At 46.1% G+C, this 27161-nt stretch overlaps 1 protein-coding gene across 2 annotated transcripts in view; it reads left to right on the top strand.

Annotated features, from left to right (window-relative positions):
* Positions 1-27161, top strand: part of SLC41A3 (solute carrier family 41 member 3) — a 132899-nt gene that overhangs the window by 78229 nt on the left and 27509 nt on the right. For both annotated transcript variants that reach the window (XM_053599771.1, XM_053599770.1), the window contains 3 exons: positions 6430-6501; positions 22420-22564; positions 25594-25740. In XM_053599771.1, coding sequence (XP_053455746.1) covers positions 6430-6501; positions 22420-22564; positions 25594-25740 — 364 coding nt within the window. The remainder of the gene's footprint in view (positions 1-6429; positions 6502-22419; positions 22565-25593; positions 25741-27161) is intronic.

Genomic DNA, 27161 nt, shown 5'->3' with positions numbered 1-27161 from the left:
TAGTTCTCTTTGTAGAGCTCTTTCATGTCCTTTGTTAGGTATACTCCCAAATATTTCATCATCTTTGGCACTACTGTGAAAGGAATAGAGTCCTTGACTGTTTTTTCAGCTTGGTTATTGTTGGTATATATAAAGGCTACAGATTTATGGGTGTTGATTTTGTAGCCTGAGACATTGCTATATTCCTTGATCACTTCTAAAAGTTTTGTAGTAGAATCCCTAGTGTTTTCCAGATATACGATCATATCATCTGTGAAGAGTGAAAGTTTGATCTCTTCTGACCCTATGTGGATACCCTTGATCGCCTTTTCTTCCCTAATTGCAATGGCTAAAACTTCCATTACAATGTTAAAAAGCAATGGAGACAATGGGCAACCTTGCCTGGTTTCTGATCTAAGTGGAAATGATTTCAATTTCGCTCCATTCAATATGATATTGACTGTGGGTTTGCTGTAGATGGCCTCTATTAGTTTAAGAAATGTCCCTTCTGGGTGGCGCCTGTGGCTCAAGGAGTAGGGTGCTGGTCCCATCTGCCAGAGGTGGTGGGTTCAAACCCAGCCCCAGCCAAAAAAAAAAAAAAGAGAAGATTAAAAAAAAAAAAAAAGAAATGTCCCTTCTATACCAGTTTTCTTAAGTGTTCTGATCATGAAGGGATGCTGGATATTATCAAAAGCTTTTTCTGCATCAATTGAAAGAATCATATGGTCCTTATTTTTTAGTTTGTTTATGTGCTGAATTACATTTATAGATTTATATATATTGAACCAGCCTTGAGACCGTGGGATAAATCCCACTTGGTCATGGTGTATAATTTTTTTGATATGTTGTTGGATTCTGTTTGTTAGGATCTTATTGATTATTTTAGCATCAATATTCATTAGTGATATTGGTCTCTAATTTTCTTTTCTTGTTGGTTCTTTCCCTGGTTTGGGGATCAAGGTGATGTTTGCTTCGTAGAATGTGTTGGGTAATATTCCTTCTTTTTTTAAATTTTTTTATTAAATCATAACTGTATACAATGATATGATTATGGGGCATCATACACTCACTTCATATACCATTTGACACATTTTTATCACAGTGGTTAACATAGCCTTTCCAGCATTATCTCAGTTACTGTGCCAAAACATTTACATTCTACATTTACCAAGTTTCGCAAATACCCCTGTAATATGCACCACAGGTGTGATCCCACCGATTCCCCTCCCTCTACCCACCCACCCCTTTCCCACTTCCCCCTATTGTTAAGTTGTAGCTGGGTTATAGCTTTCATGTGAGAGTCCCAAATTAGTTTCATAGTAGGGCTGTGTACATTGGGTATTTTTTCTTCCATTCTTGGGATACTTTACTAAGAAGAATATGTTCCAGCTCCATCCATGTAAACATGAAAGAGGTAAAGTCTCCATCTTTCTTTAAGGCTGCATAGTATTCCATGGTATACATATACCACAATTTATTAATCCATTCGTGGATCGATGGGCACTTGGGCTTTTTCCATGACTTAGCTATTATGAATTGGGCTGCAATAAACATTCTGGTACAAATATCTTTGTTATGTTGTGATTTTTGGTCTTCTGGGTATATGCCCAGCAGAGGAATTACAGGATTGAATGGCAGATCTATTTTTAGATCTCTGAGTGTTCTCCATATATCTTTCCAAAAGGAATGTATTAATTTGCATTCCCACCAGCAGTGCAGAAGTGTTCCCTTTTCTCCGCATCCACGCCAACATCTCTGGTCTTGAGATTTTGTGATACAGGAGGAATCACACTACCAGACCTCAGACTTTACTACAAATCGATAGTGATCAAAACAGCATGGTATTGGCACAAAAACAGAGAAGTAGATATCTGGAATAGAATAGAGAACCAAGAGATGAATCCAGCTACTTACCGCTATTTGATTTTTGACAAGCCAATTAAAAACATTCAGTGGGGAAAAGATTCCCTATTTAACAAATGGTGCTGGGTGAACTGGCTGGCAACCTGCAGAAGACTGAAATTGGACCCATACCTTTCACCATTAACTAAGATAGACTCATTGGATTAAAGATTTAAACTTAAGACATGAAACTATAAAAATACTAGAGGAGAATGCAGGGAAAACCCTTGAAGAAATTGGTCTGGGTGAGTATTTCATGAGGAGAACCCCCCGGGCAATTGAAGCAGCTTCAAAAATACACTACTGGGACTTGATCAAACTAAAAAGCTTCTGCACAGCTAAGAACACAGTAAGCAGAGCAAGCAGACAGCCCTCAGAATGGGAGAAGATATTTGCAGGGTATAACTCTGACAAAGGTTTAATAACCAGAATCCACAGAGAACTCAAACGCATCAGCAAGAAAAAAACAAGGGATCCCATCGCAGGCTGGGCAAGGGATTTGAAGAGAAACTTCTCTGAAGAAGACAGGCGCACGGCCTTCAGACATATGAAAAAATGCTCATCATCTTTAATCATCAGAGAAATGCAAATCAAAACTACTTTGAGATATCATCTAACTCCAATGAGACTAGCCTATATCACAAAATCTCAAGACCTTCTTTTTCTATATTTTGGAAGAGGTTTAGTAGTATAGGTACTAGTTCTTCTTTAAAGGTTTGATAGAATTCTGACGTAAAGCCATGTGGTCCTGGGCTTTTCTTTTTAGGGAGATTTTGTATAGTTGATGCTATTTCAGAAGTTGATATAGGCCTGTTCAACATTTCCACTTCATTCTGGCTAAGTCTTGGTAGGTGGCATACTTCAGGTATTGGTCGATTTCTTTCAGATTTTCATATTTCTGAGAGTAGGGTTTCTTGTAGAATTCGTTAAGGATTTTTTGAATTTCTGAAGGGTCTGTTGTTATTTTATCATTACCATTTCTGATTGATGGCAACTAGGCCAGTGGAGCCATTGCCACAGTCAAGCTACTGTTAGAGAGAAAGAAAGGCCTTATTCAAGACTGCTGAAACAGGAATGATTAAACTCAACTCCAAATACACCAGGGACAAATGGACTGACACCAGTGAGCAGGGTAGGGGAGTGGATGGACTGTGCTAAGAGGAATTCAGTTAGGAGTCAGGGGACAGTGACCTGATGAGGGTGAAGAGGGGGAAGAGGGCTAGCTGGATATGGGCAGGGGGACATTCAGTGAGCTAGCCCAGTAGGTTCTTTGCTAGGATGGGGTCAACAGCCAAATTGACAAGAAGCTCAATGGAGCCTGACTCATGTCTGGCCCAGAAAGTTGTGCTCCCCGACTCAGGAGGGGCACTAAAGTGCCGCACCCACGGCACCACAGCCGTAGTGAGGCGGCGCTGTCCGCGTTTTAGAACGCTGGTAAGGAGGCTTGTGCTCCACGGAGCTTCGCCCCCAGCGACCCCTGCACAAACGGCATCAGAAACGGTGCTCTACGTGCCAAGTCACCCGCAGGAGCTTGAACGACCGTGGCAGCCTTTAAAATTTATTACTTTGTTTTTCTTTAGCATAGGTCTGTGTGCTCTGACACTAATCACAATGTACTTTCTCAAGGCTGAACCCACCGCACTACAGGATAAGATAAGGCACAAGCCTGCTAGACTCAGTGCCGCCTATAAGTCAGGCACTAAAACATTTTAAGTAATAAATACCATCACAGTAAATACCAATGATTTAGGAGTAAAACAATTTCACAACCATGAGTGGTACTGTTTATTTTAGGTATGCTTTTAACTGCTATCAATTACAGAGACAGAGTAATTACATTGTTAAAAATATCTAAAACAATCAGAGCTTACCTAAACACAAAACTGCAACCGTAAGGAAAAAATTTGTAACTTTCCCAGTAATTCAGAATGACCCTTGTGTAACCCATGACGCCCCTGCCTGTGAGCAGAAGTGTATAAGTACTTGCATAAGTTTCACAATGAATTTGCAGCTGCATACTTCACCCGTGGTGTGCCAGACTGTCATTCCTGCGCCGACCTCTCAACTTTCCTCGTTCCTTCTCCCTGCTTTCCCTCGGACTGGAGCCCACCGACAGGGTGGTCCGCGGCACTAAAGGGAGCAGGTCTCCATCAAGATAGAGGGAATGGAGGTCCTAAGTGTGTCAGGAGAGAGAGCTGGCAGCACAGGATCATTCTCAGCACATGCTAAGAGCTCATGAAGAGATAACCAGGAGGTTGGGGCAACCAGAGGGCAACTCAGATTTACCTTGGCAGAAGTGGTTCAGAGGCCCTTCCTAAATGGAGATTTAGATTGCATAAATCTTAAAAAAATCTCTTTGAATCTCATCCATCTTTCCCACCTCAAAGAGTTGGGAGAAGGCAGACTAGGGGATGTGGAAAAATAAAAGGAAAAGTCCTTGCACCATGAAGATCAGCGCCCCCTACCCTGGCACCTGGACTGGGCAGGGACCTCCTGGTCTGTGCCATGAACTTGAGCAGCAGGGGCAAGAACTTCCCGGGCTTGGTGCAAATTCCAGGTGGCACAATTGTGCTGGTTGAGCTGACTCCCAACGTCCACACCTGTGGCATCTACAAGCAGCAGTTTAACAATCTGGACACCTTTGTAGATCATAAGCAAACTGGCTGCCAGCTGACCAGCTCATCTGGAGCAACTCCCAGCACCATCCAGTTTGTATTGGAGGAAACAGTGCCTGCCACCCAGACCCAGACTACCACCAGAACCATCACTTTGGAGACCCAATCAGTTTGAGCTCCTGAATTTGTTTTTGAACATGGCTATCAAGCATATATGCCCATGGAAAGTAATGAAAACCAGACAGCCATAATCATCTCCCCGCCTTATCACATACCAAAAGGCCTGCAACACCACCTGCCCCTCTGGCCTACCTCTCATTCTGCCTTCATCATTGGTTCATTTGGTCCATTTTTCCACCCATCCCCTGCAGTCCTGGGAAACATACCATCCAGCAGTCTTCTCTATATTCAATCCGACCACCATCTTGGCTGATTTCTGCATCCATGTGGATGATTTGTCCAAAACCCAAGCCTCCCAGTTTGGAGACGGCTTTAACTCTAGAGACTTTCTCCTTCACGCTACAAAATCTCCCACTGCACCTCCAGGAGTACTCAGATCTTAACCCTTTCACATCTTGCCTCCCTACGCTCCTTACCTCTGTGCCCTTCCTTTCCCATTTCTCTGCGTCTCTGAGCTCCCACGGACCCACCTTCCCTCTGGCCTGCTTGGCCCCCATCTCTTCCACAGTATACTTCCCAAGGATACTTCCCAAAGTATCTTTCATTTGGGATTGTGCTCCTGGATGTCAGCGAAGAGCCCAGGGAGTGCTTTCACTCACAATAAAGGCTGGACTGCATGTGGGCTACATGGGTTATAGATTTTTACACTTTTAAACTGTTTTACAGCAGATGAAAAGAAAACATTTTGAGGAAGAAATGCTATTTCTGATTCATACTTGGGGTCACATGGGCCAGCAGTAGTCCGTCATCTGATGAGACCAGTGCTAAGGGCAGAGTTAGAACAGCACCTGGGCACATGTAGGTGTCCACATGTGCCCATTAGAGGGGCACACTCCAGTCCATTAGAGTTAGAACAGCACCTGGGCACACGTGGGTGTCCACATGTGGGTGTGCCCTCATGTGCTTGGTGTTCCATGGGTTCTGCTGCCCTCTCTGCTCTGCTTCCCTCCCTCAGCACCCTGAGGTAGGTGCTGTACCCACACTCAGGAAGACTAGACCACGGCTTGGTGGGTCAGATGATGTGCCCTAGCCATCAGTTGTGCTAAAGACAAAAAGGATCCCCTCGTTTGTAGAAAAGAAAGTAAGTGTCAAGTGTGTTAGCAGTAGGTACATTTTTATATTTTTCTCTTTGGAGATCAGAAACTTAGCATAGGGAGCTAGGAAAATATGTATATTCACTTTGAAACTTTTTCTTATTTATGTCTTAAATTTTGCTGGCAGGTGCTTTGCTGTTAGAAGTCAACAACAAGTTTTAAAAGAGAAAGTTGTATTTCTGTTCTCATTTTTCTTCATAAGTGGAGATGTATGTTCCTTAAACAAGGTGCTTTTGCTGAAGCAATGTTGGGTGTGGTGGAGACTAGCTGGAAGGCAGATGGAGTGGAGGAGAGGGAACCTGGTCAGAGGCCAGTTTCACAGCAGGAGGTCCTAGCTGAGGTCTGATAAGCTTAAAGCTGGAGATGATCTTGAGATTGCCAGCATCCCATGTTATAGCTGTGTGTGTGTCTATGTCTGTGTGTGCATGTGAGTGTGTGTGTGCTCACATGCCTGACCTTCGCTCCTTGCCTCTTTCCCTCTTCCCCACAGAAAAGGCTGAATTCCTATTTAGAAAGTTGAACAGAATAATTTGTTCAGTCAACAATGAAATAGTGTGTATTGATTTCTCTCCTGGGAGATTGACTTTTCTAAGCAGGACTGACTGACCTAGCTGTGGGCACAGCAAGACTCTCCTTTTTTCCTTTTCTCTTTACCCAAGGCCAACACTGGACAAATTGATGACCCCCAGGAGAAACACAGAGTCATCAGCAGCAACCTTGCCCTCATTCAGGTGAGTCTCCACTATGTGATATTGATGAAGCTCCTCCCCTTTTGAATCTGTAGTCAGGTTCTGCCAGGAAGGAAGGGTGAAGGCTGGGTAGCCCTGTTCCTGCCCTCTAGAATGGCTCAGCCTGCCTCTAGGGCAGCACTAAGCCCCCTGAGGTAGACATCTCTTCTGGGCCCCAGGCTGCTCCAGCTTCCCCACTCCCTGTTTCAAAGCCAAGCTTCTGGATAGGCTCACCAGCACTTGCCCCTTCTCTTTCTTGTCACCCGCACATGCTATCAGGGCTCCTGCTATGCTTCCCAGGGCACAGAACTCCCCTGATGGATATATCCCATTGTTGCCTTTGACTCATGATCTCATCATACTTACTCTTCTGGGGCATCTACGTATCCCTCCTGCCTCTCTGCCAGTTCCTCATAGCCTTTGAGAGATCTTCTTAGCTCCTTAAGTGCTTCATGCTCCTCACAAACGTGTATGTCCTTCTGCCAGGCCCCAGTTGGGCTACGTTCTCACCCTGAAACCTGGCTATTGATTCAGGAGACCCAATGTGGGGGGGAGAAGAGGGCAGGGGGAAGGCTAGGCCTGGACCTGGACAGGAGGAAGCTTCGTCCAGCACCTTCTGGGTTTCTCTGGATGGGGGCGGCCTGTGCAGCACAGAAAGCCTGGAGCCTGGGATTGGACAGCCCATCACTTTGTCAGCCAGGTAGCCTCGGGCAGGGCCATATTGCCCTGTCAAATTGGGATGATAACTACTCTGTATCTCACCTGGCTTCCAGGACCTCTGCGTCTAACTCTCTGCTGGGCAGCCCCACAAGAGCACAGCTGACCAGCCTCGTGGTCTTCCCTTCTCAGACTCCTCTCTCTGGGAGTCCCTGAGTCTGTCTAGTTTGGTGGTTGAAATCTTACTCTGGGAGTCAGCAGCTGAGGGGCCTCAGGCAGGTCCCTTCACTTTTGCTGTGAGTAGATGGTTGTGGTGGTGGCCGTGCTTGGTGGGTGTTTCTTGCCATTTGATCCAGCTAGAAGTGGAGTTGCGTACAGATGCTTGCCTACAGGCATCCCCTCTGAGGACCCTGCTTCCAAGCTGTACTTGAATCCAGCTTGCTTCTCCTCCCATCCCCCTCTTCCTCCTTCTTTTCCTCCCTCCCTCCTCCCCTGCTCCTCCGCCTACCCCCTCTGCCTTGGTAGCTCACCCTCAGCCTGAAGATCTCTGCACTGCTTCCAGGCCAGGAAGCTCCCAGCCTAGCCTCTGCATGGCCACCTTTTTGGCTGTTTCCAAAACCCAAAGTTGGTTCCCCTCATCCAGGGCTGGGCCTGGCCCTGCCCTTCCCATCCCACATCTGTCCTCCACCCTTCACAGCTCAGCTCTGCCAGCTCTTTCTCTTGGGAAGGTCCTTTTTCTTCTTGTTTGGCTGCCAGTGAAGCCCTTTACAGCTCCACTCAGGCCTGAGTTTCTGCCTGGCACCAGGTGCCATGCACAGGCTGCTGTGGCTGCCCTGGCTGCAGGACAATGTCAGGTGTGCCCCCTGCGCCTGAGGGCACCTTACACCCAGCACTAGTCCTGCGGCTGAGGGGCTGGAGGCACAAATGGAGTTAACCAGAGCCTGGCTGGGGCAGGTCCTGAATATCTCAGCCACAAGTCCCACTGGCTGTACTTCCTTGTGTCACACCAAGTCCTCATGCGCACATTGCCCATTTCCACAGAATGTATTCCCAGCATGTGTTTACTTAGCCCTGCTCTGGGCCAGGTTCTGGATCAGCACCTAAACCTGATCGTAGTAGGGATATACTTCTGTCTCTCCCATTTAAAACAAATCTTAATTAACATCCAGTTGTCAGTGGTACAATGGACTTGTTCATTGGACTTTTTGATGTTACACCTGAGAATCAGAATCCCCAATGACCATACGAGAGAGCCAGACACCGATGCAAATCACACGAGGGCATTTACTCAGGCTCAAGCCGGGGCTGCCGGCATTCCCAGATGCAACTGGGGCCGAGAGTGCTGTGCTCGTCACCTGCGGGGTTTTTATGCAGTGGTGAGGGGTGAGGGGCGTGGGAAACAAAGCGTGGCCTTTGGGTCGGTTATCTCTTATGCTGACACTCTTAAGGCTGATAGGGTCCCACTATTGTCAACGGAGGCGGTGGGGTGGGGCGCTGACGCACTCTGGGAGATAGGGACGCATCCCGGGAGATAGGGAGGGGTGTGGTTTACTAAGAAACAAAGGATTTTCAGGTTGCTTTTAAAATGGAGGACAAAAGCCTGAAATGATGAAAAGCCCAAAATGGTATCACTGGGTCCTTCATTCCCCCCTTCTCATTGTAACTAGGAGGACCCAATCATGGGGCCTCCATGCTGAGTCTGAGATATTCGAGGGGGCTAAAGGGCTGATACTGGGCCCTGAGAACCATCAGTTGTACCGTCTCAATTCGTTCTTTTATAAACTCTATAAGTTTTTTAACTATATGTGGTCCTATTGTTAAGGCTAATAAGAGCAGAATTAGGGGTCCAGCTATGGCAGAAATAAGGGTGGTGAGCCACAGGGACCAATTAAACATAGCCTCATACTAACTCTGAGCTTACTCTCTCTCGTGTTTGCATTTCTGTAGTCCTTTCGTACTAGGGTCATGTATTCTTTAACTATCTCAGAATGGTCAGCATAAAAATAGCACTCCTCGCCCAGAGCAGCACATAATCCCCCTTGTTACAGAAATAACAAATCAAGCCCCCTCCAGTTCTGGAGCGCTACTTCGGAGAGGGAAGTGAGGGAGTCCTGAAGTAGAGTAATGGATTTTTCTATTCTTTCTATATCTAGATCCATGGCCACTCTTAGCGCCCCATAGTTTTTATCTTGGAGGACTAGAGCTGAGATCCCAGTGCCCGCCCTTGCTAACCCCAGTCCTGACAGGGCAGAGATGGTGAGCGCTGTCACTGGTTCCCTTTTGAAACGAAGGCCTGTGCTTTCAAGTCTCTGAAAAACAGTTTCTTGCTCATGGTACTCTTCCTTGATGGCAAACGGGTCTGCCAACCGGACGTGAGTGTGATGGACCCACGTGGCGATGCCATTGACCTTGAGCATGGTAGGTGTGGTCAGAATCACAGTGTAAGGCCCTTTCCACCGGGGTTCGAAAGTTTCCTGCTGGTGTCTCTTGACATAGACCCAGTCTCCTGGCCAGAACTTGTGAGGCTCTGGGATCAGGCCCGCTGCGTAGGTGGCACTCAGGTGTTTCCAATTCTTTTTCTGAACCTGCTAGTAACAGTGGAGGGAAAGGAGAAAATCTTCATCATTTGCCTCTGTTAAAAGATCTGTGCGGTTATTTGGAATAATAGGAGGTGGTCTCCCATAGAGAATTTCATAGGGAGAGAGACCTAGGGTATAGGGGGAATTTCTGACCCTATATAAGGCAAAGGGAAGGAGGGATACTCAGTCCCCTCCAGACTCCAGGGTTAATTTGGTTAAGGCCTCTCAAGGTTCTATTCATTCTTTTTACTTGTCCTGAGCTCTGAGGCCTGTACGCACAATGTAATTTCCAGGTTGTTCCCAGTGCAGTGGCTACCCCCTGAGTTATCTGAGAAATAAAGGCTGGCCCATTGTCTGAGCCGATTAAAGCTAGCAGTCCATACCTGGGAAGAATGTCTTCAAGCAGCTTTTTCACCACGATTTACGCAGTTTTGTTTTTGGTGGGGAAGGCCTCCACCCACCTTAAAAAGGTATCTACAAAGACTAAGAGATATTTGTACCCATGCCGACCAGGCTTAATCTCTGCGAAGTCCACTTCCCAATACGCACCAGGCTTGGTCCCTCTTGTATGGGTGCCTTGAGTTTTAAGCCTGGCTCGGGCATTAGTGAGCTAGCAAGCTTTGCAAGCATTTACTATCTGGTCCACTTTTACATCCATTTGCTCGATCTTAATCTGTGCATGTCGGATTAGATCTCTTAACTTCCTGCTGCCTATATGGGTTGTCTGGTGCATGCGCTATGAGCTGTCTAGTCCCAGCTGTGCAGGGAGGATAGTTTTCCCATCGGCTGTGCACCACCGGCCGTTATACTGGGAGGGGTTATGTGCCGGAGGGATGGAGTGGATCCATGCCAAGTCCTCAGGGGTGTATTCTGGCTCTTCTGGCAGGACCAGAGGCCTAGTATCAGGTAAGTTAACCATCAAGGCCTGTGTGGCTCTGAGGGCTGCACTTCTGGTGGCTTTTTCTGCCTGATGATTGCCCTTTGCCACCGGAGTGGTAGGTTTTTGATGTCCTGGACAATGGATGATTAACTTTTTTGGCAGCCAGATGGTGGCTAATAAGTCTAATATTTCTTCTTTGTTTTTAACGGTCCTCCCTTCTGCTGTCAACAACCCCCTCTCCTGGTAGATGGCCCCGTGTATGTGAGTGGTGGTGAATGCGTACTGACTGCCAGTATAGATACTAAGTTTTTTTCCTTGGCCTAGAACTAAAGCCTTGGTGAGGGCAATTAATTCGGCCCGTTGGGTAGAGGTTCCGGCTAGAAGAGGCTCAGCCCAAAGTGTACCTGCTTCGGAGACCACTGCCGCCCCCGAGTACTGTTGACCATCTTTAATGAAGTTGCTTCCATCTCTGAACCAGGTTTCCTCTGCGTCGCGCAGCGGTTGGTCTGTCAGGTCTTGGTGCATGCTGTGGACTTGGGCTAGGATATCCTGGCAATTGTGGAGTGGCGTCTCCACATCCGGGTTGGGCAGGAGAGTGGTGGGATTTAAGGCAGTGCTGGGCAAGAACTGGATTCATGGTGGGTTTAGTAACAAGCTCTGATAGTGTGTTAGATGCGCATTGCTCACCCACCGGTCCGGGGGCTGTTTCAAGACCCCCTTGATGGCATGGGGCATGGTCAGCAACAGTTCCTGCCCCAGGATGAGTTTGTCTGCATCTTTTACCAGGAGGGCGGTGGCCGCTATGATACGTAAGCAAGGGGACCACCCCAATGCTACTGGGTCCAGCCTTTTAGATAGGTAGGCTACTGGGCTAGTCCAGGGTCCTAGAGTCTGAGTCAATACTCCTTTGGCCACCCCTTTATGTTCATTCACATAGAGATGAAATAGGTTTGTAATGTCAGGGAGCCCCAAAGCGGGGGAAGAAAGCAGAGCAGTTTTAAGTCTCTGAAAGGCTAATTCTCTTTCTGTTGTCCACTTGAAGGGATGCCCCTCTCTCGTGGCTTCATAGAGGGGTTTTACAATTTCAGCAAGACCTGGTACCCAATGTTGACAGAACCCTGCAGACTCCAAAAACTCTCACACTTGCCTGAGATTTGTTGGGGTCGGGATCTTAAGTATAGTCTGCTTCCTGGCCTCAGTGAGCCACCTTTGACCATCTTTAAGGGTATATCCTAGGTAACTTACAGTTAGCTGACAGATCTGGGCTTTCTTTGCCAATGCCCAATACCCCCGGTCCCACGGTGTGACAAGCAGGTCTCGTGTGCCTTGCAGGCAGTCCTGTTCGTTGGTGGCCACCACTAGGATGTCATCTACGTACTGAAGGAGAGTTAGGTTGGGGTGCTGCCTGCGGAACTCACCCAGGTCTTCGTGCAGGGGGCCTCATCAAAGATAGTTGGAGAGTTTTTAAACCCTTGTGGCAAGTGGGTCCATGTTAGCTGTCCACTGATGCCACTCTCTGGATCACTCCACTTGAAGGCAAATAGGGCCTGGCTCTGGGGTACCAGTGACAAGCTGAAGAAAGCATCTTTTAAATCTAATAACTGTATACCCGGTGTGGGACCGGGCCAGTGAGCTTAAGAGGTTGTACAGTCGGATGAATGTCCATAACCTGCTTATTAACCTCCCGGAGGTCTTGAACTGGCCGGTAATCATTAGTGAGGGGCTTTTTAACTGGTAACAAGGGGGTGTTCCATGGGGACTAGCAGGGGATCAGAATCCCAGCATCCAGTAGCCTCTGAATATGTGGCAGGATTCTGTTTCTGGCTTCGGGGGTCATGAGGTACTGTCTTACCTGCACCGGGGCCTGGTGTTTTGCCAGTCCCACTCCCCCCATTTCAGCCCAGGCTGACAGGTAGGATCAGCCACTCAGAAACATCTGCTTGGCTTGGTGGTAGAGGCTGTTGATAGAGTTGATACTCATCTTCCGAGCACAGAGTGAGAACATGGACAGGATGTCTCTGTCTGTAACCTGTGGTATTCCTTGTTTGAAAGAAATTTGTGCTCCGATTTTACTAAGGAGGTCTCTACCAAGTAAGGGGTAAGGGCAGTCTGGGATGACCATGAATGCGTGTGACACTAGGCCTGCCCCCATGTCCACTGTTTTTAGACTTCTTTAAAAAATAATTTAATAATCTTAAAAAATTGTTGGGGCACACCTAAGATCGTCTCATAGTACACCGTTTGAAAATCACCGCCCTACAACCATAATTCTTCTCTATCAAGTAGTTTCAGTCTATACATACACATATACAATATATTGGGGAAACACAAAGAATGATTTTTAGCTTATGCTAAAGACTTCACTTTATCATTTTCTTGCAGTTTGAATTCATTAAACAATATCAAAGAAAACATGAAACAGGAAGAAGTAGACAAACTTATGCCTGCACTCATTCAACTAGCTTTTGGCATGAGCAAAGTGTAATTAAGTTAACGACTGTGGTCTCTGAATTCACATCAGATGCTAGTGGCCAATCTCCATCCAGGCACTCGTGTATCCTCCAATCTGTCCTGGAAAATGATGTTTTCATGAAGGCAGATAATATACTAATGTTACTTATTTCATTATCAAGGTCACTATGCTTCCCTGTTTTTTTTTGGACATTCTCTGGCCCAGTGGCCAGTCTCCCTGCAGTATGCACGCTGATCTCTCAGTAGCCGAAGTCGATCCCCACAGAGTGACTCCCTACCTCCTCCGGTGGCCAGTTTCCACAGCCTCCGCTCCTTCTCTTCAGAACCACTTACCAGAGATCCCCCCATTAGAGTCTGGCGGTAAACCTGGAGTCTCTCCTTACCTTTTGCCATATTGAAATTCCAGTCTGGCCGGGTCAGTGGGAACACAGCTTCAATTAGTGCTGGATTTGTGGTAGGCTGCCTATTGTTGTCTAGGACAGACTTCCGTTCCTCTGCCAAGATTTGGTCCCTCTCCTCGGTAGTGAAGAGGACCTGTAGCAGTTGCTGGCAGTCGTTCCAAGTGGCCTGAGTGAAAAGGACAGAATCTAATAAGTCAATAAGGGCGGTGGGTTTTTCTGAGAACTTAGGGTTCTGCATTTTTCCAGTTTTATAGGTCACTCGTGGTGAAGGGCCAATAGTGTAAAGTTCCCTCCTCAGGAGGGCCCACCACCCAGAGCAGCCCACCACCATAGAGTCGGCTACAGCCTGACCAGGCTGCCCAGATGCCTCCCATAAGGCCCTCCTGCGGGTATGTGGTGGACTGCTGGCAGGTGGCGCTGCTGCTGCTTCAGCCTCTCCTGGGACCTGCTGAGCATTGTGGCACGCCTGAATTAAAGGGAGGTAAGGTGGGGAAAAAGTTCTTCTGGCAACACAGGATACAGGGGTGCAGAGGCGGAGGGTCTAGCCTCTTCAGGTTTAGGCTTTTCCTGCAGAGCAAACACTGTGCTGGCCTTGGTTTTCTCCAGTCGAGGCTGTAGGATACTTTTCAGCTAGGGAGGGGGGTTCTCAACCAGGTCCTGCTGCTGGCGCACGGCTGCAGGGCCTGAGAGGGCGGGGCATGGGCACAGCTGCCTCGTTGCCGCCCACATTCTGGCTCAGTCCGGCTACCCAGCACCCAGGGGGCAGGGGAGGATGCCTGCCGCCCAACCCAGCTCCCCGCCAACGCAGGCACAGGGTGGGGTGGCCTCCAGCGCCTGCCAGGCTCCCCAGGGGCGGTAGTGATGCCTGCTGCTGCCGGGGTGATCCATGGGAAGGGCCCTGCTCCAGTCCAGAGTCACTGTCACCGCAGGCCCCCTGGGTGCCTGGGGCCCCGCCCATCACTGCACAGGTGGCTCTCTCCCCTGCGCCCTGGTTGCTCCCCGCTTGGCCCTGTGCCCCTGCACTGGCCCACTCCGCTCTGCACCGAGAACACTCCTGCAAAAGGTCTCAAGTTTATTTTTCTTTACTACTAGACCCAGGTTCTGGAAGTGGTCAAGGATAAGTGAAAGGGGGAGTCATCTGAGTCCGTTCCATTGTCAGAGTCGCCCAGTCAACATGCAACACAACACACACAATACAAAAGGCAGACACAGTCGCAGACTGAAGTGAAGCAAAACTGAAAGTGAATGGAAGCCCTGGCACTGGTCCAGGGGCATAGCCCACCCCTACTCAAAAGCCCTAAGGGGATCAATTCCATGTGATCCCTGTAGGAAGCTGGGGGTTCCACATCCTAGATCCTACTCAAGGAGGTGGGAACGTCTTCCACTGCCTACGGTTGGTGGCACTCCAGTGCGTCCACCTAGGCCATCTTCTGACCACAACCCAAAACCTGCACAGTACAGAAAGAATTCACAGAGACAAAGACACGTACACTTACCGGCCCTCTGGGTGGAGTCTCTCAGGGTCTTGGGGATTCCTGGCCAACACCAAATGTTACACCCGAGAATCCGAATCCCCAGTGACCATACAAGAGAGCCAGACACCGATGCAAATCACATGAGGGCATTTATTCAGACTCGAGCCAGGGCTGCCGGCATTCCCAGACACAACTGGGGCTGAGAGCACTGTGCTCGTTGTCCACAGGGTTTTTATGCAGTGGTTATGGGGTGAGGGGCGTGGGAAACAAAGCTTGGCCTTTGGGTCAGTTATCCCTTATGCTGACACTAGAATTTAAGGCTGATAGGGTCCCGCCAATCTTAATGGCGGGGTCGGGGGGTGGTTCTGATGCACTCTGGGAGATAGGGACACATCTCGGGAGATAGGGAGGGGTGTGGTTTACTAAGAAACAAAACAAAGGATTTTCAGGTTGCTTTTAAAATGGAGGATAAAAGCCTGAAATGATGAAAAGCCCAAAATGGCATCACTGGGTCCTTCATTTGACAGCTGCAACATATTCTGTCATACAAATGTGGGGACTCCACAGCCACCCAGAGCTAGGTCACAGGGATCCCTCTCAACACCAGCCTGCATACTTCCTTCACCTTCACTACCCAGGGGCCCTGAGGTCTTCCTGGTCTTTGACTTGCTTGAAAAATCGTGTTTCAATGAAAAATCATACCGCAATGAAATTACCCTGCCATTTTACTGAATTCCTTAAGATGACTTCCTACATGCTCAAAGGGTATGAAGAGTTTAAAGGTCTAGATTTTTCTTCAAAAGCCCTATCATTAATATTTGAGCCATATTTGAAGCCATTACTCTATAACCTCACTAGCACCAAAAGTATTCTTCTGAGCTATGTTTTGTATCCACCATATGTCTGTACACACATAATGTGCCCACAAATAATAGTTTATTGTATTCTAATGTAAAAACAATTTTTTTTTCTTTGCAGTTTTTGGCCGGGGCTGGGTTTGAACCCACCACCTCTGGCATATGGGGCTGGTGCCCCACCCCTTTGAGCCACAGGCGCCACCCTTAATGTAAAAATTTTTATGCTGTATTTATAATTCTGTAACTTGTACCTTTAATAATAACTAATGAATATAATTACTTAGATAGCACTCAGCAAATATAGTAGAGCCTCCTTAGCTGACTACCTGCCTACAGTGGCCACCTCCCTACATTGTCCTACTTTTCCAATTTTAGTATATGTGCTGCCAAAGTGAGCACAAGTTGACCTAATTTCCATAGACTGGACATGCCCCACATATGGGTGTCAGTACAGTAGGCCTAATTCCTTTTGTTGGCTACCTGCATATGTGACCAGCATGTTACAGTCCCTTGGGCGGTCACCTTACAGAGGTTCTGTGTATCTGCTTTGTACACATATGCAAGTGTTTCTTTGGGAAAGATGGTGGATCATAGGTATAGGGATAAATTACAGATAATCCCTCCCCCATTCTTTTCTTTTTCTTTTGCTTAAAACAGTACAAATTTACTATGTTCTAGTTCTGGATGTCAAAAGTCTAATATGGGACTCAGTGGGCTAGAATCAAGTGTTGGCAGGGCCTGCCTTCCTTTCAGAAGGTCTAGGAGAGAATTGTTTCCTTGCCTTTTTCTGGCATTGCAGACCACTTGGATTCCTCGGCTCCTGGGTTCTTTCTTCTTCATCATCATCATCATCCCATCATCATTATTAAATCACAACTGTGTGCATATGGGGTACAATGTGATGATTTGATATACAATATGGAATACTTATATCAAAATGATTAACATAACCATCACCTCACTTATTTGTTGTGGTAAGACATTTATATTCTAATTTTAGTAGTTTTGAAATGTACCATTGCATTGTGCACAACAGGTAAGGTCTCACCAAATACCCTCCCTCCTTCACCCTCCTCCCTCCCCACCACTTTCCCTCCTCTCTCCTCCTTTCTAGACTATAGTTGTATTTTATCACTCATATAAATATGTAGGTGATTATATCTTGGTTTCATAATAGTATTGAGTACATTGGATATTTTCTTTCCATTCTTAAGATACTTGAGTAAAAAGTTTCACTTCCATCCAGGTAAACATAAAAGATGTAAAGTTTCCATCCTTTTTTATGGCTGCATAGTATTCCATGGTATACATATACCACATTTTTTTTTTTTTTAGACAGAGTCTCACTATGTCACCCTCGGTAGAGTGCTATGGAATCACAGCTCACAGCAACCTCAAACTCTTGGGCTTAAGTGATTCTTGTACCTCAGCCTTCCAATTAGCTGAGATTACAGGCACCCACCACAACACCTGGCTATTTTTTGTTTGCAGTTGTCATTGTTGTTTGGCAGGCCTGGGCTGGGTTTGAACCCACCAGCCCCAGTGTGTATGTGGCCAGTGCCATAACCGCTGAGCTACAGATCCTGAGCCTATGCCATAATTTGTTAGTCCATTCATGGGTTGATGGCCATTTGGGCTGTGCAGAAGCTTTTTAGTTTGATCAGATTCCATGACTTGGCAATTATATATTAGGCTGCAGTAAACATTCTGGTGCAGAAGTCTTTGTTGTAAAATTATTTTTGATCATCTGGGTAGATGCCTTGTAGAGGAATTGCAGGATCAAATACTAGGTCTAGGGCAGCGCCTGTGACTCAGTGGGCAGGGCGCCGGCCCCATATACCAATGGTGGTGGTTTCAAACCCAGCCCTGGCCAAACTGCAACAAAAAAAAAATAGCCGGGCGTTGTGGCAGGTGCCTGTAGTCCCAGCTACTTGGGAGGCTGAGGCAAGAGAATTGCCTAAACCCAGGAGTTGGAGGTTGCTGTGAGCTGTGATGTCATAGCACTCTACCAAGGGTGATAAAGTGAGACTCTGTCTCTAAAAAAAAAAAAAAAAAAAATACTAGGTCTACTTTTAGTTCCTTGAGAATTCTCTAAACTTCTTTCCAAAAAGGCAGTATTAGTTTGCATTCCCACCAACAGTGTAAAAGTGTTCCCTTCTCTCCACATTCACACCAATATCTGGAGGTTTGGGATTTTGTGATGTGGGCTAATCTTACTAGAGTTAGATGATATCTAAAAGTGGTTTTGATTTGCATTTCTCTGATGATTAAAAATGATGAGCATTTTTTCATGTGTTTGTAGGCCATGTTCCTGTCTTATTCAGAGAAGTTTCTGTTCAAGTCTCTTGCCCACAAATTTATGGGGTTATTTGTTCTTAATAATTAGTTTGAGTTCTCTTGTGGATTGTAGCTGTTAGACCTTTGTCAGAAACATACCCTACAAAAAGCTTCTGCCATTCTGAAGCCTGTTTGTTTCACTTACTGTGCTCTTGGCTGTGCAGAAGCTTTTTAGTTTGATCAGATCCCAAAAATATATTTTTGGTGTTGCTTCAATTGCCACGGGGGTCCTCCTTATAAAATATTTTCCCAGGCCAGCTTCTTCAAGCATATTCCCTGCATTCACTTCTAGTATTTTTATAGTTTAATGTCCTAAGTTTAAGTCTTTTATCCAAAAAAAAAAAAATCTTTTATCCAGTGAGAATCAATTTTTGTTAGTAGGGAAAGGTGAGGGTCCAGTTTCAGTCTTCTACAGGTCACCAGCCAGTTCACCCAGCACCATTTGTTAAATAGGGAATTTTTCCCCAATGTATATTTTTGTTAGGTTTATCAAAGAAAACAATAAGTCGCTGGGTTCATCTCTTGGTTCTCTATTCTATTCCATATATCTACCTCTATTTTTGTGCCAGAACCATGCTGTTTTGATTACTATAGATTTATAATCTGAGATATGGTAACATGATACCTCCTGATGTGTTATTTCTGAGTAATGTGTTGGCTATTTGAGTTTTTTTCTGATTCTATATAAAATGAAGTACTATTTTTTTTCAAAATCTTTAAGCTATGACATTGGCGCTTTAATGGGGATTGCATTAAATCTGTAGATTGCTTTGGATAGTATGGACATTTAACAATGTTGATTCTTCCCAGCAATGAGCATGGTATGTTTTTCCATTTATTGACATCTTCAGCTATTTCTTTTCTCAGTGTTTCATAGTTCTCTTTATAGAGATCTTTCATATCTTGTCTTAGATAAATTCTCAGATACTTCATCTTCTCTGGCACTACTGTAAAGGGACAGAGTCTTTGACTATTTTTTCAGCTTGACTGTTGTTGTTATATATAAAAGCTACTGATTGTAAGTATTGATTTTGTATCCTGAGATGCTGCTATATTCCTTGATCACATCTAAGAGTTTTGTAGTTGAGTCCCTGGGGTTTTCCAGGCATAAGATCATATCATCTGTGAAGAGTGAGTGTTTGATCTCCTCTGACCCTATTTGGATACTCTAGATCGCCTTCTCTTGCCTGATTGCGTGTAAGACTTCCTTTATTATGTTGAATAGCAATGGAGACAGTGGGCATCCTTGCCTGGTTCCTGATCTGAGTGGAAATGTTTTCAATTGCAGCCAAACTGTAAAAAAAAAAAAAAAATAGCCAGGCGTTGTGGCGGGCACCTGTAGTCCCAGCTACTTGGGAGGCAAGAGGATAGCCTAAGCCCAGGAGTTGGAGGTTGCTGTGAGCTGTGACGCCATGGCACTGCATCGAGGGCAATAAAGTAAGACTGTCTCTTAATAGAAAAAAAAGTGTTCCCTTTTCTCCACATCCATGCCAACATCTCTGGTCTTGGGATTTTGTGATATGGGCTAATCTTACTGGAGTTAGATGATATCTCAAAGTAGTTTTGATTTGCATTTCTCTGATGATTAAAGATGATGAGCATTTTTTCATATGTCTGTAGGCCATGCGCCTGTCTTCTTCAGAGAAGTTTCTCTTCAAGTCCCTTTGCCCAGCCTGCGATGGGATCACTTGTTCTTTTCTTGCTTGTATGTTTGAGTTCTCTGTGGATTCTGGTTATTAAACCTTTGTCAGAGACATAACCTGCAAATATCTTCTCCCATTCTGAGGGCTGTTTGTTTGCTTTACTTACTGTGTTCTTGGCTGTGCAGAAGCTTTTTAGTTTGATCAGGTCCCAGTAGTGTATATGCAGCCTTAAAGAAAGATGGAGACTTTACCTCTTTCATGTTTACATGGATGGAGCTGGAACATATTCTTCTTAGTAAAGTATCTCAAGAATGGAAGAAAAAGTATCCAATGTACTCAGCCCTACTATGAAACTAATTTATGGCTTTCACATGAAAGCTATAACCCAGTTATAACCTAAGAATAGGGGGAAGGGGAAGAGGGAGGGGAGGGAGGGGGAGGATGGGCGGAGGGAGGGTGATTGGTGGGATTACACCTGTGGTGTATCTTACAAGGATACATGTGAAACTTAGTAAATGTAGAATATAAATGCCTTAACACAATAACTAAGAAAATGCCAGGAAGGCAGTGTGATGAAAATGTGTCAAACGGTCTATAAAACCAGTGTATGGTGCCCCATGATCACATTAATGTACACAGCTATGATTTAATAATAAAAAAAAAACAAGGAAGGGGTTTTAAAAAAAAAATAAATAGTTTAAGTAAAATAGTATTTTTCAAAAAAAAAAGAAAAGAAAAAAGAAAGTTGCCTCTAGATGGCCATCTTCCTTTCCTTCTCTCCCCCCCATTCTTATACCATTACAACCACCATTAATTTATCAGAGAAAGATTTCCCATTATTTGGCAATAAGTATTTTATCAACCTTTTGATCTTAACTGATCTGACAAGTTAAAAAAGTAAATCTCATCCATCCATCCATTCACTGGGCACATCTGAGCACCCGCAGAGACCAGCCCTGTACTCAGAGAGAAGACCAGCATCACCTACAAATGAATAAGATGTCTGTTTCCAGACTGGGATTTTATTTAGAGTTTTCCTGATGACTAAAGAAGATGATTATCCTTTTCCATGTCTCACAGCCATTTGCATTTCTTTTTCTGTGAATTGCCTATTCATATCCCTTGAACATTTTTCTATCACGTTTTTAAATAATAATGATTAATGATTATAATATAATAATGATTTAAATAATGATTATCATTATTGATTTATAAACTAGACTTCATTATTCTGGACACTAAATCCTGTATTTATTTTTCTTTATGGATTTTACTTGTATCTTTATAAGAAGGCCTTCTTCACTGTCAAAGTTTTTAAACATATTATTCTATGTTTTCTTTTAATTCACACTTTGGATTTTTATGTTTAGGGGTGTGTGTGAAGTGGGGACTCATTTTTTTCCCACAAACATACACATCCAATTTCTCTTACTCTGTTTATTTGATATTCACCTATTCCATTCTAATTTGAAATGCCACCTTTATCATACTAAATCCTCATAAAATTCATGATTAAATTTTCACCTATTAACCTTTCAATATTAATGATTCCATTCTTGGACTCTGTCCTGCTAATCTATTTGTCCGTTTTTGCTGGTACCACACTGCTTTCATTCCGGTAGCTTCAAAATACACATTGAGGCCTAGTGCATTAGCTCACACCTGTAATTCCTGCTATTTGGGAGGCTGAGGCTGAGGATCACTTATGGAGCCCAGGAGTTTTAGACCAGCCTGGGCAACATAGCAGGACCCTGTTTATAAAAAAACCAAAATACACAATAAATACACTGGAGCTCCCTCTTTGGCCTTTTTCAAAATTGTTTTAGCTATTCTCACGTTTACTCATTTTGTGACGTTTAAAATTTGTCATGTGCATGAAAAATCTTGTTGAGACTGGCTCAAATTCTGTAGGTTAACTTGGGGAGCATTTTTTCATCTTTACAAAGCTAGCTCTTCTCCCTGTATGTGGCTGAGCTCTTTGTTTCTGTGGCTTTAATAACATGACATGACTTGTTTCTGGGTTGGCACTTGAACTAGGAGTGCTAATATTGACCTCTAGATCAGGCACTTCCTGGCACAGCTCTAAAGGGCCCCACAGAGGTGTGTGCCTGACAGAACTCAGGGGCTGGGGGTGTGCAGCTGGGGTGGAAGAGGGGGTGAGCCGGGAAAGACAGTCAGGGAAGAGGCCCATGGTATACAGAGGCCTCTCAGTTGTCTCTGTGCATCCTGCAGCATCCCTGGGGCAGCGGGGTCAGCTGTCTGTGTTGCTGGAGGTAGCTGAGCACTTTAGCCCAGATCCTTGCATGGGGTTGTGAGAAAGAGACTACGTGGCCCCAACCTGGCCCTGAGAAGATAAAGAACAAGATTGTGCAGTTGAGGGTGGCATGCACCAAGGGGCGGAGGTAGAAAGCAGTCATTTGCAAGGGATTTAAATGGGTTGAAGGGAAGTGCTGGTCTTTTCCTGGGATTAGTGGGTGTGAGAGGTTTTAGGGTGAGGGAAGGAGGCAGTGGTGAGTGTCACCCTGGCCTCTGAGGTAAGCAAGGAGCATGGTAAAGGGCAGGGAGGAGTGACAGTGGCCCTAGAGATCTTCCTTCATCCTTCTGATTTCTGCCCTAACAGGTGCAGGCCACTGTCGTGGGGCTCCTGGCTGCTGTGGCCGTGCTGCTTTTGGGTGCTGTGTCCTGGGAGGAGTTAGACTTGGCCAAGGTGGGGTTGGTGTGTGCCAGCAGCCTCCTCACCGCATTCCTTGCAGCCTTCGCCCTGGGTGAGCCCTACCCCACTGTGTACTTGCCCAGTACTCCCACCCACCCCCTTACTCCTCTGAATCCCTGCCTTGGGGTTTCTACTTTCAGCTCCTGTTAATGGGGCCAATGAGCATTGTGCCCTCCCCTAGGGAGGGTTGTGTCAGGGAGAGCTGAGCTGCCCCCTTCACCCTCTGCTGTGCGTGGGTCTGACTGTGGCTCTGCAGTTGCACCTGATAGTCACTCTCCCAGGCCGAGGTCTGATTCTATCTGTCCAGACAGTCCACTGGTCTGTGGGTACCTACTGTGCACGTCTTACAGACTGACACTCAGGCCTGTGATGGGCCCTGCAGGCTGAATATATACTGGGCACAAGGTCCAGGTTTGAGCTAGAAGTCCATCTCTTCAGAGCAACCTTTTTGACCTATGTTAGTCCACTTGTATGCCATAGGCTGGCTTCTGGTGAGGGCCCTTCTTGGCTTCTTGGCTCCAGAAGGCAGGTGGCACCTTCCTGCTGTGTCCTTATTTGATGGAAGAGCCAAAGGAGCTCTCTGGGGTCTGGCACTAATCCCAATCATGGAGGCTCCACCCTCATGACCTAATCACCTCCCAAAGACCCCCCCTGCTAATGTCACTGGGGGAGTATTTCAGCCTGTGGATTTGTGGGGACACAGCATTTGATCCACAGCACTGCCTTCTCACGTGTGCCTCCTCTCTCCTTTCTCAGGGCCACTGTGCTCTGCCTGTGAACCTTTGAGGTCATCTCTTGGTCTCACTTCCCTGCTAGAATGTCAGCTTCTGGAGCGGGGCTCATAATTCCTGCCCTGCCATCCCACAGAAGATGCTTGGTGTGTGTCTGTAGTGGGCGAGACATGTGAACCCCTCCTGGGGCCCACATACTGGTTGGGATAGCCCAGTTGCCATATAGTGGCCACATCACCTTGGTGACTCCAGAGGGGCTTGGTGTCTGCTGTGTGCTGTACACACTGGGAGGAAGCACACCAGACTCTGCTTTACATGTGTGTGTTCCAGTTGAGAGGCAGACTGTAATGAACTCATGACTGTGCAGAGAATGTAAGTGCCAGGTGCCAGCTTTGTGCCCAGGCCTTCCCTGGTCAGCACTAAAGTAGCTACTGTCTGTTCATGCTTTATTTTAGTGTCCTGTTTCATTTACCTCAAATACACATTCTTACACTTGTGTGCTGTCTGTTCCCCGACCTGACAAGCATTTCTCCTTGTCAGGAGGAGAACAGCCTTTTGGTTATTGTCACTACTTAAACCAAGGCCAGCATATAACCAGCTCCCAAATGCTTGCTGAGTGAGAGGACTTCATTCTAGTTCTCTTCTGGATCATGTGCTGGGTACATCTTGCAGACTATGTGCCTTGCCTTGGTGCAGTGAAAGAAGGAACTATTGGTAACTTTGTAATTCTGTCCCCCTGCCTCTTTCTCACAGAACACCCTCCAGCCTCAGCTCTAGGCAGGTTTCTCTGTGGCTTATTTGGGTGGGGGGTCTTGTCTCCACCAGGCAGCTGCTCAGCTGCCTCCCTGTGCTAGTGCCTGTGATCAGCTGGGGGAGTCAGAGTCCAGAAGAAAGGCTGAGATAGAGCCCAGCTGTACTCTTCCAGGCAGGACATGTGCTGGGGGGCTCCTGGTCACAGCCTGTGCGTGCTCACAGGTGGTGGAGCCACAACCCAGTCTGGTCAGAGGGTAGAGCAGGATCAGTGTGCCGGACTTTCCCCAAATGGAGTCTCCTCTGAGAACAACACAATCCCGATGGTCTGGGTAGACAGCTGCATCTATCCAGGGCTGTGTAGAGAACACTGTTTCTAGCTCCCCACTGTGAACTTCTGAGGTCATCTCTTGATCTCACCTCCCTGCTAGAATGTCAGCTCCTGGAGGAGGGGGACATATGAGGAAACTGAGGTCCAGGGATATGGGGGAGCTCATCCGTGTGAACATTTGAACATATCTCTATTGTCCAAAGTTGTCTAGAAACACCACCAACGTCTCACAGTTTGACATCAAGGTGGCTGTGATGTCATGGTAGTGGTTTCTGTTAGGTGCCCTTGAGCTGCTTGTGTGTCCCTTATGTAGGCCCTATGGATTGTTGCCAGCTTACTAGCCAAGCTGTACAAACTTGGACTCAGAACTGGTATTTCAAAGGAAATACGGGACCTGTGACTTAGTCACAGACTGGCACAGACTGGCTGGTGGTGCCAGCTGTAGGATGGCATTGAGGGGATGATTGTAATTATTTTTGGAGTTGCAAGATCCCAGGTAAAGTATGAAGATGTCAATAGCCAGGATAGGGTTTCTTAAAGAACCAAGTGAGTCTGCTGAGTCAAGTTCTAGGCATTAGATAAGGAGCCAGAAGACTTTGGGACTGCCACTTTCAGAACATGGTGGCCCTCAGGAGGCATGGCAGCCATGGGCATGCACCTCTTAGGTCTACATTGTTGTACCTGAGATCCTTCACCAGCTGCTCTTGGAATCCATGCGCTCCTTCCTTGTGTCCATTGCCAGCACTGCCTGGTCCCCCAAGGGTGCCTCTGGCAGCCTGACTGGGCTTGCCTAGACTGGAGCACGGGTGAGGACATGTCCCTGCTTCCCCTCTCCTTCCCATGGGCCCACCTCCCTGTTTTCTCTCATAGGCTTGCCCCCTAATAAATCTCTCACACTGCTGATTCCACCTGGCGCCTGTTTCTCAGAGGACCCCAACAAACACAGGAGGCCACATATTCAGCCCCTGGAGGTTCCCACTGCTCAGAGCATCTTAGGAGCCCTCTATTGCTGGGTGGGGCTGTGAACTTCCTGTCCTTGCAGTTATAGGTGATCTGGGAGCCCAAGAACCATAGGCCAAGTCACAAAGTGGAGTCCAGGTCTCCCAGGTTTCTCAGGCCTCCAGTATACTGGGATAAGGTCTGAAAGCCAGGAAGCCTGGCTCCACATCTAGGAGTGGTCAGAGGCAGGTTCATGACCAGCCTGCCAACCGCTTGCCAGTTCCATGTCAGTGTCGTGCTCCCTGAAATTGGAGTCTTCTCTCTCTACAGGAATACTGATGGTCTGTATAGTGACTGGTGCTCGAAAGCTTGGGGTCAACCCAGACAATGTTGCCACACCCATTGCAGCCAGCCTGGGAGACCTCATCACACTATCCATTCTGGCTCTCGTTAGCAACTTCTTCTTTGGACACAAAGGTAAGGATGGCTTCAAAGAGGACAGGCCCTGGGACAGGTTACTACCAAAGCTAAGTGGAAACTTTTGTGCCCAGCCCATGTGCTATGTCCTCCAGAGTTCATGTGTTCAAAACATAATCCCCAACATGGTGGTATTTCAGAAGTGGTGGCTTTCTAGGAAGAGGAGAGTCCTGGGCATGTTAGCATGCTCAGCCCCTCCAACATGATGGCCTGCACCACCCCAGGACTTTGCAGAGAGCCAACTCCATCAAGAAGCCCTCACCAGGTTCCACTGCTTGACCCTGGGCTCCTCATCCTCTATATCAATGACAAATTCATTTTCTAATAAATTAGTCATTTGCAGGTAGTTCTATTATCAGAAGCAGAAAAGGGACTTAAACAGAAAGTTGGTACCAAGAAGTGGAGTGTTGTTGATACCAACCTTAGATATTAATATTAGAAAATATGATTAAGTATAAAGTTTTTTCAAGCTCAAAGCTTGAGAATGGAAGTTGTATTTTAAGGAAAAAAGAAGAGATAATTCCTAAGTTGTTAATAAGAATTTACATTAAATAACAAAAGTTACTGAGTAGCTATACGTTTATCTTCATAGCACATATTTTAGGAACATGAAGATAATGGGTGAGGCAGCTAGTCTGGAAGAAAACGCCTGTAGACATTTGTCCCCAGACATGGATTTGGGGGTGTGACTGAAGTCCCACACTCAATAACTCAGCCTGCTCTGGGCTATTTTTCTTTTCTCATTTTCCGCCTTTCCATAAAGATATTTCAAGGAAAGCATTGTAGATGAATGCAGGTGGTTTGGGCTCCTTTTGTGTTCAGAAGCTTAGTCTTGTATCATAGGAAGGCTCATTCCCCAATAGTCCTGTCCCATGTGGTGGTGCAGGGAAAGGATACGTCTCAGTGAAGAACTCTAAGTAAACACCAAAAGCAGAATTAGATTGGCATCACAGGTGGCAATAGTGAGACCTCAGTTGAGTCACTGTAGTCTTTGGAATACTGTAAGTTTAGTTTCCTCTGAAGTAAACCATGAGAGATAGACAATTTAAATATGATACACAAAGGTTTATTATCACAAAGAGAATATGTATGCCAGAATGGAGAAGCAAAAACCTATACATCATAAAGAAAATTAAATCCTATCCCTTCTTTAGAGGCTTCTTGTAGCTGCGAAATAATTCTGGATATAGTTCAAATTGTAGGAATGTAATAAAAACTCACAAACAATGGTCAGGGCTAGAATCTAATAATAGATGTGCTGAGGTTTTCTCTGACACATAATTTCTGTCTCGTTAGTTTCCCATTTCCATCAAAGATAAAACTTAGTAGAAGGAATTTACTTGCAAAATAAATTTTGGTTATTTTATGTGGCCTGATCATTTGCATAAAGTGTGACAAGGATAGTGAATGTCCAAATGAGC

The sequence above is a fragment of the Nycticebus coucang genome, chromosome 8 (genome assembly GCF_027406575.1).
Source record: "Nycticebus coucang isolate mNycCou1 chromosome 8, mNycCou1.pri, whole genome shotgun sequence".
Lineage (NCBI taxonomy): Eukaryota > Metazoa > Chordata > Mammalia > Primates > Lorisidae > Nycticebus > Nycticebus coucang.
Note: the sequence above shows the minus strand (reverse complement) of the source record. Positions and strands in the feature narration are given on the sequence as shown.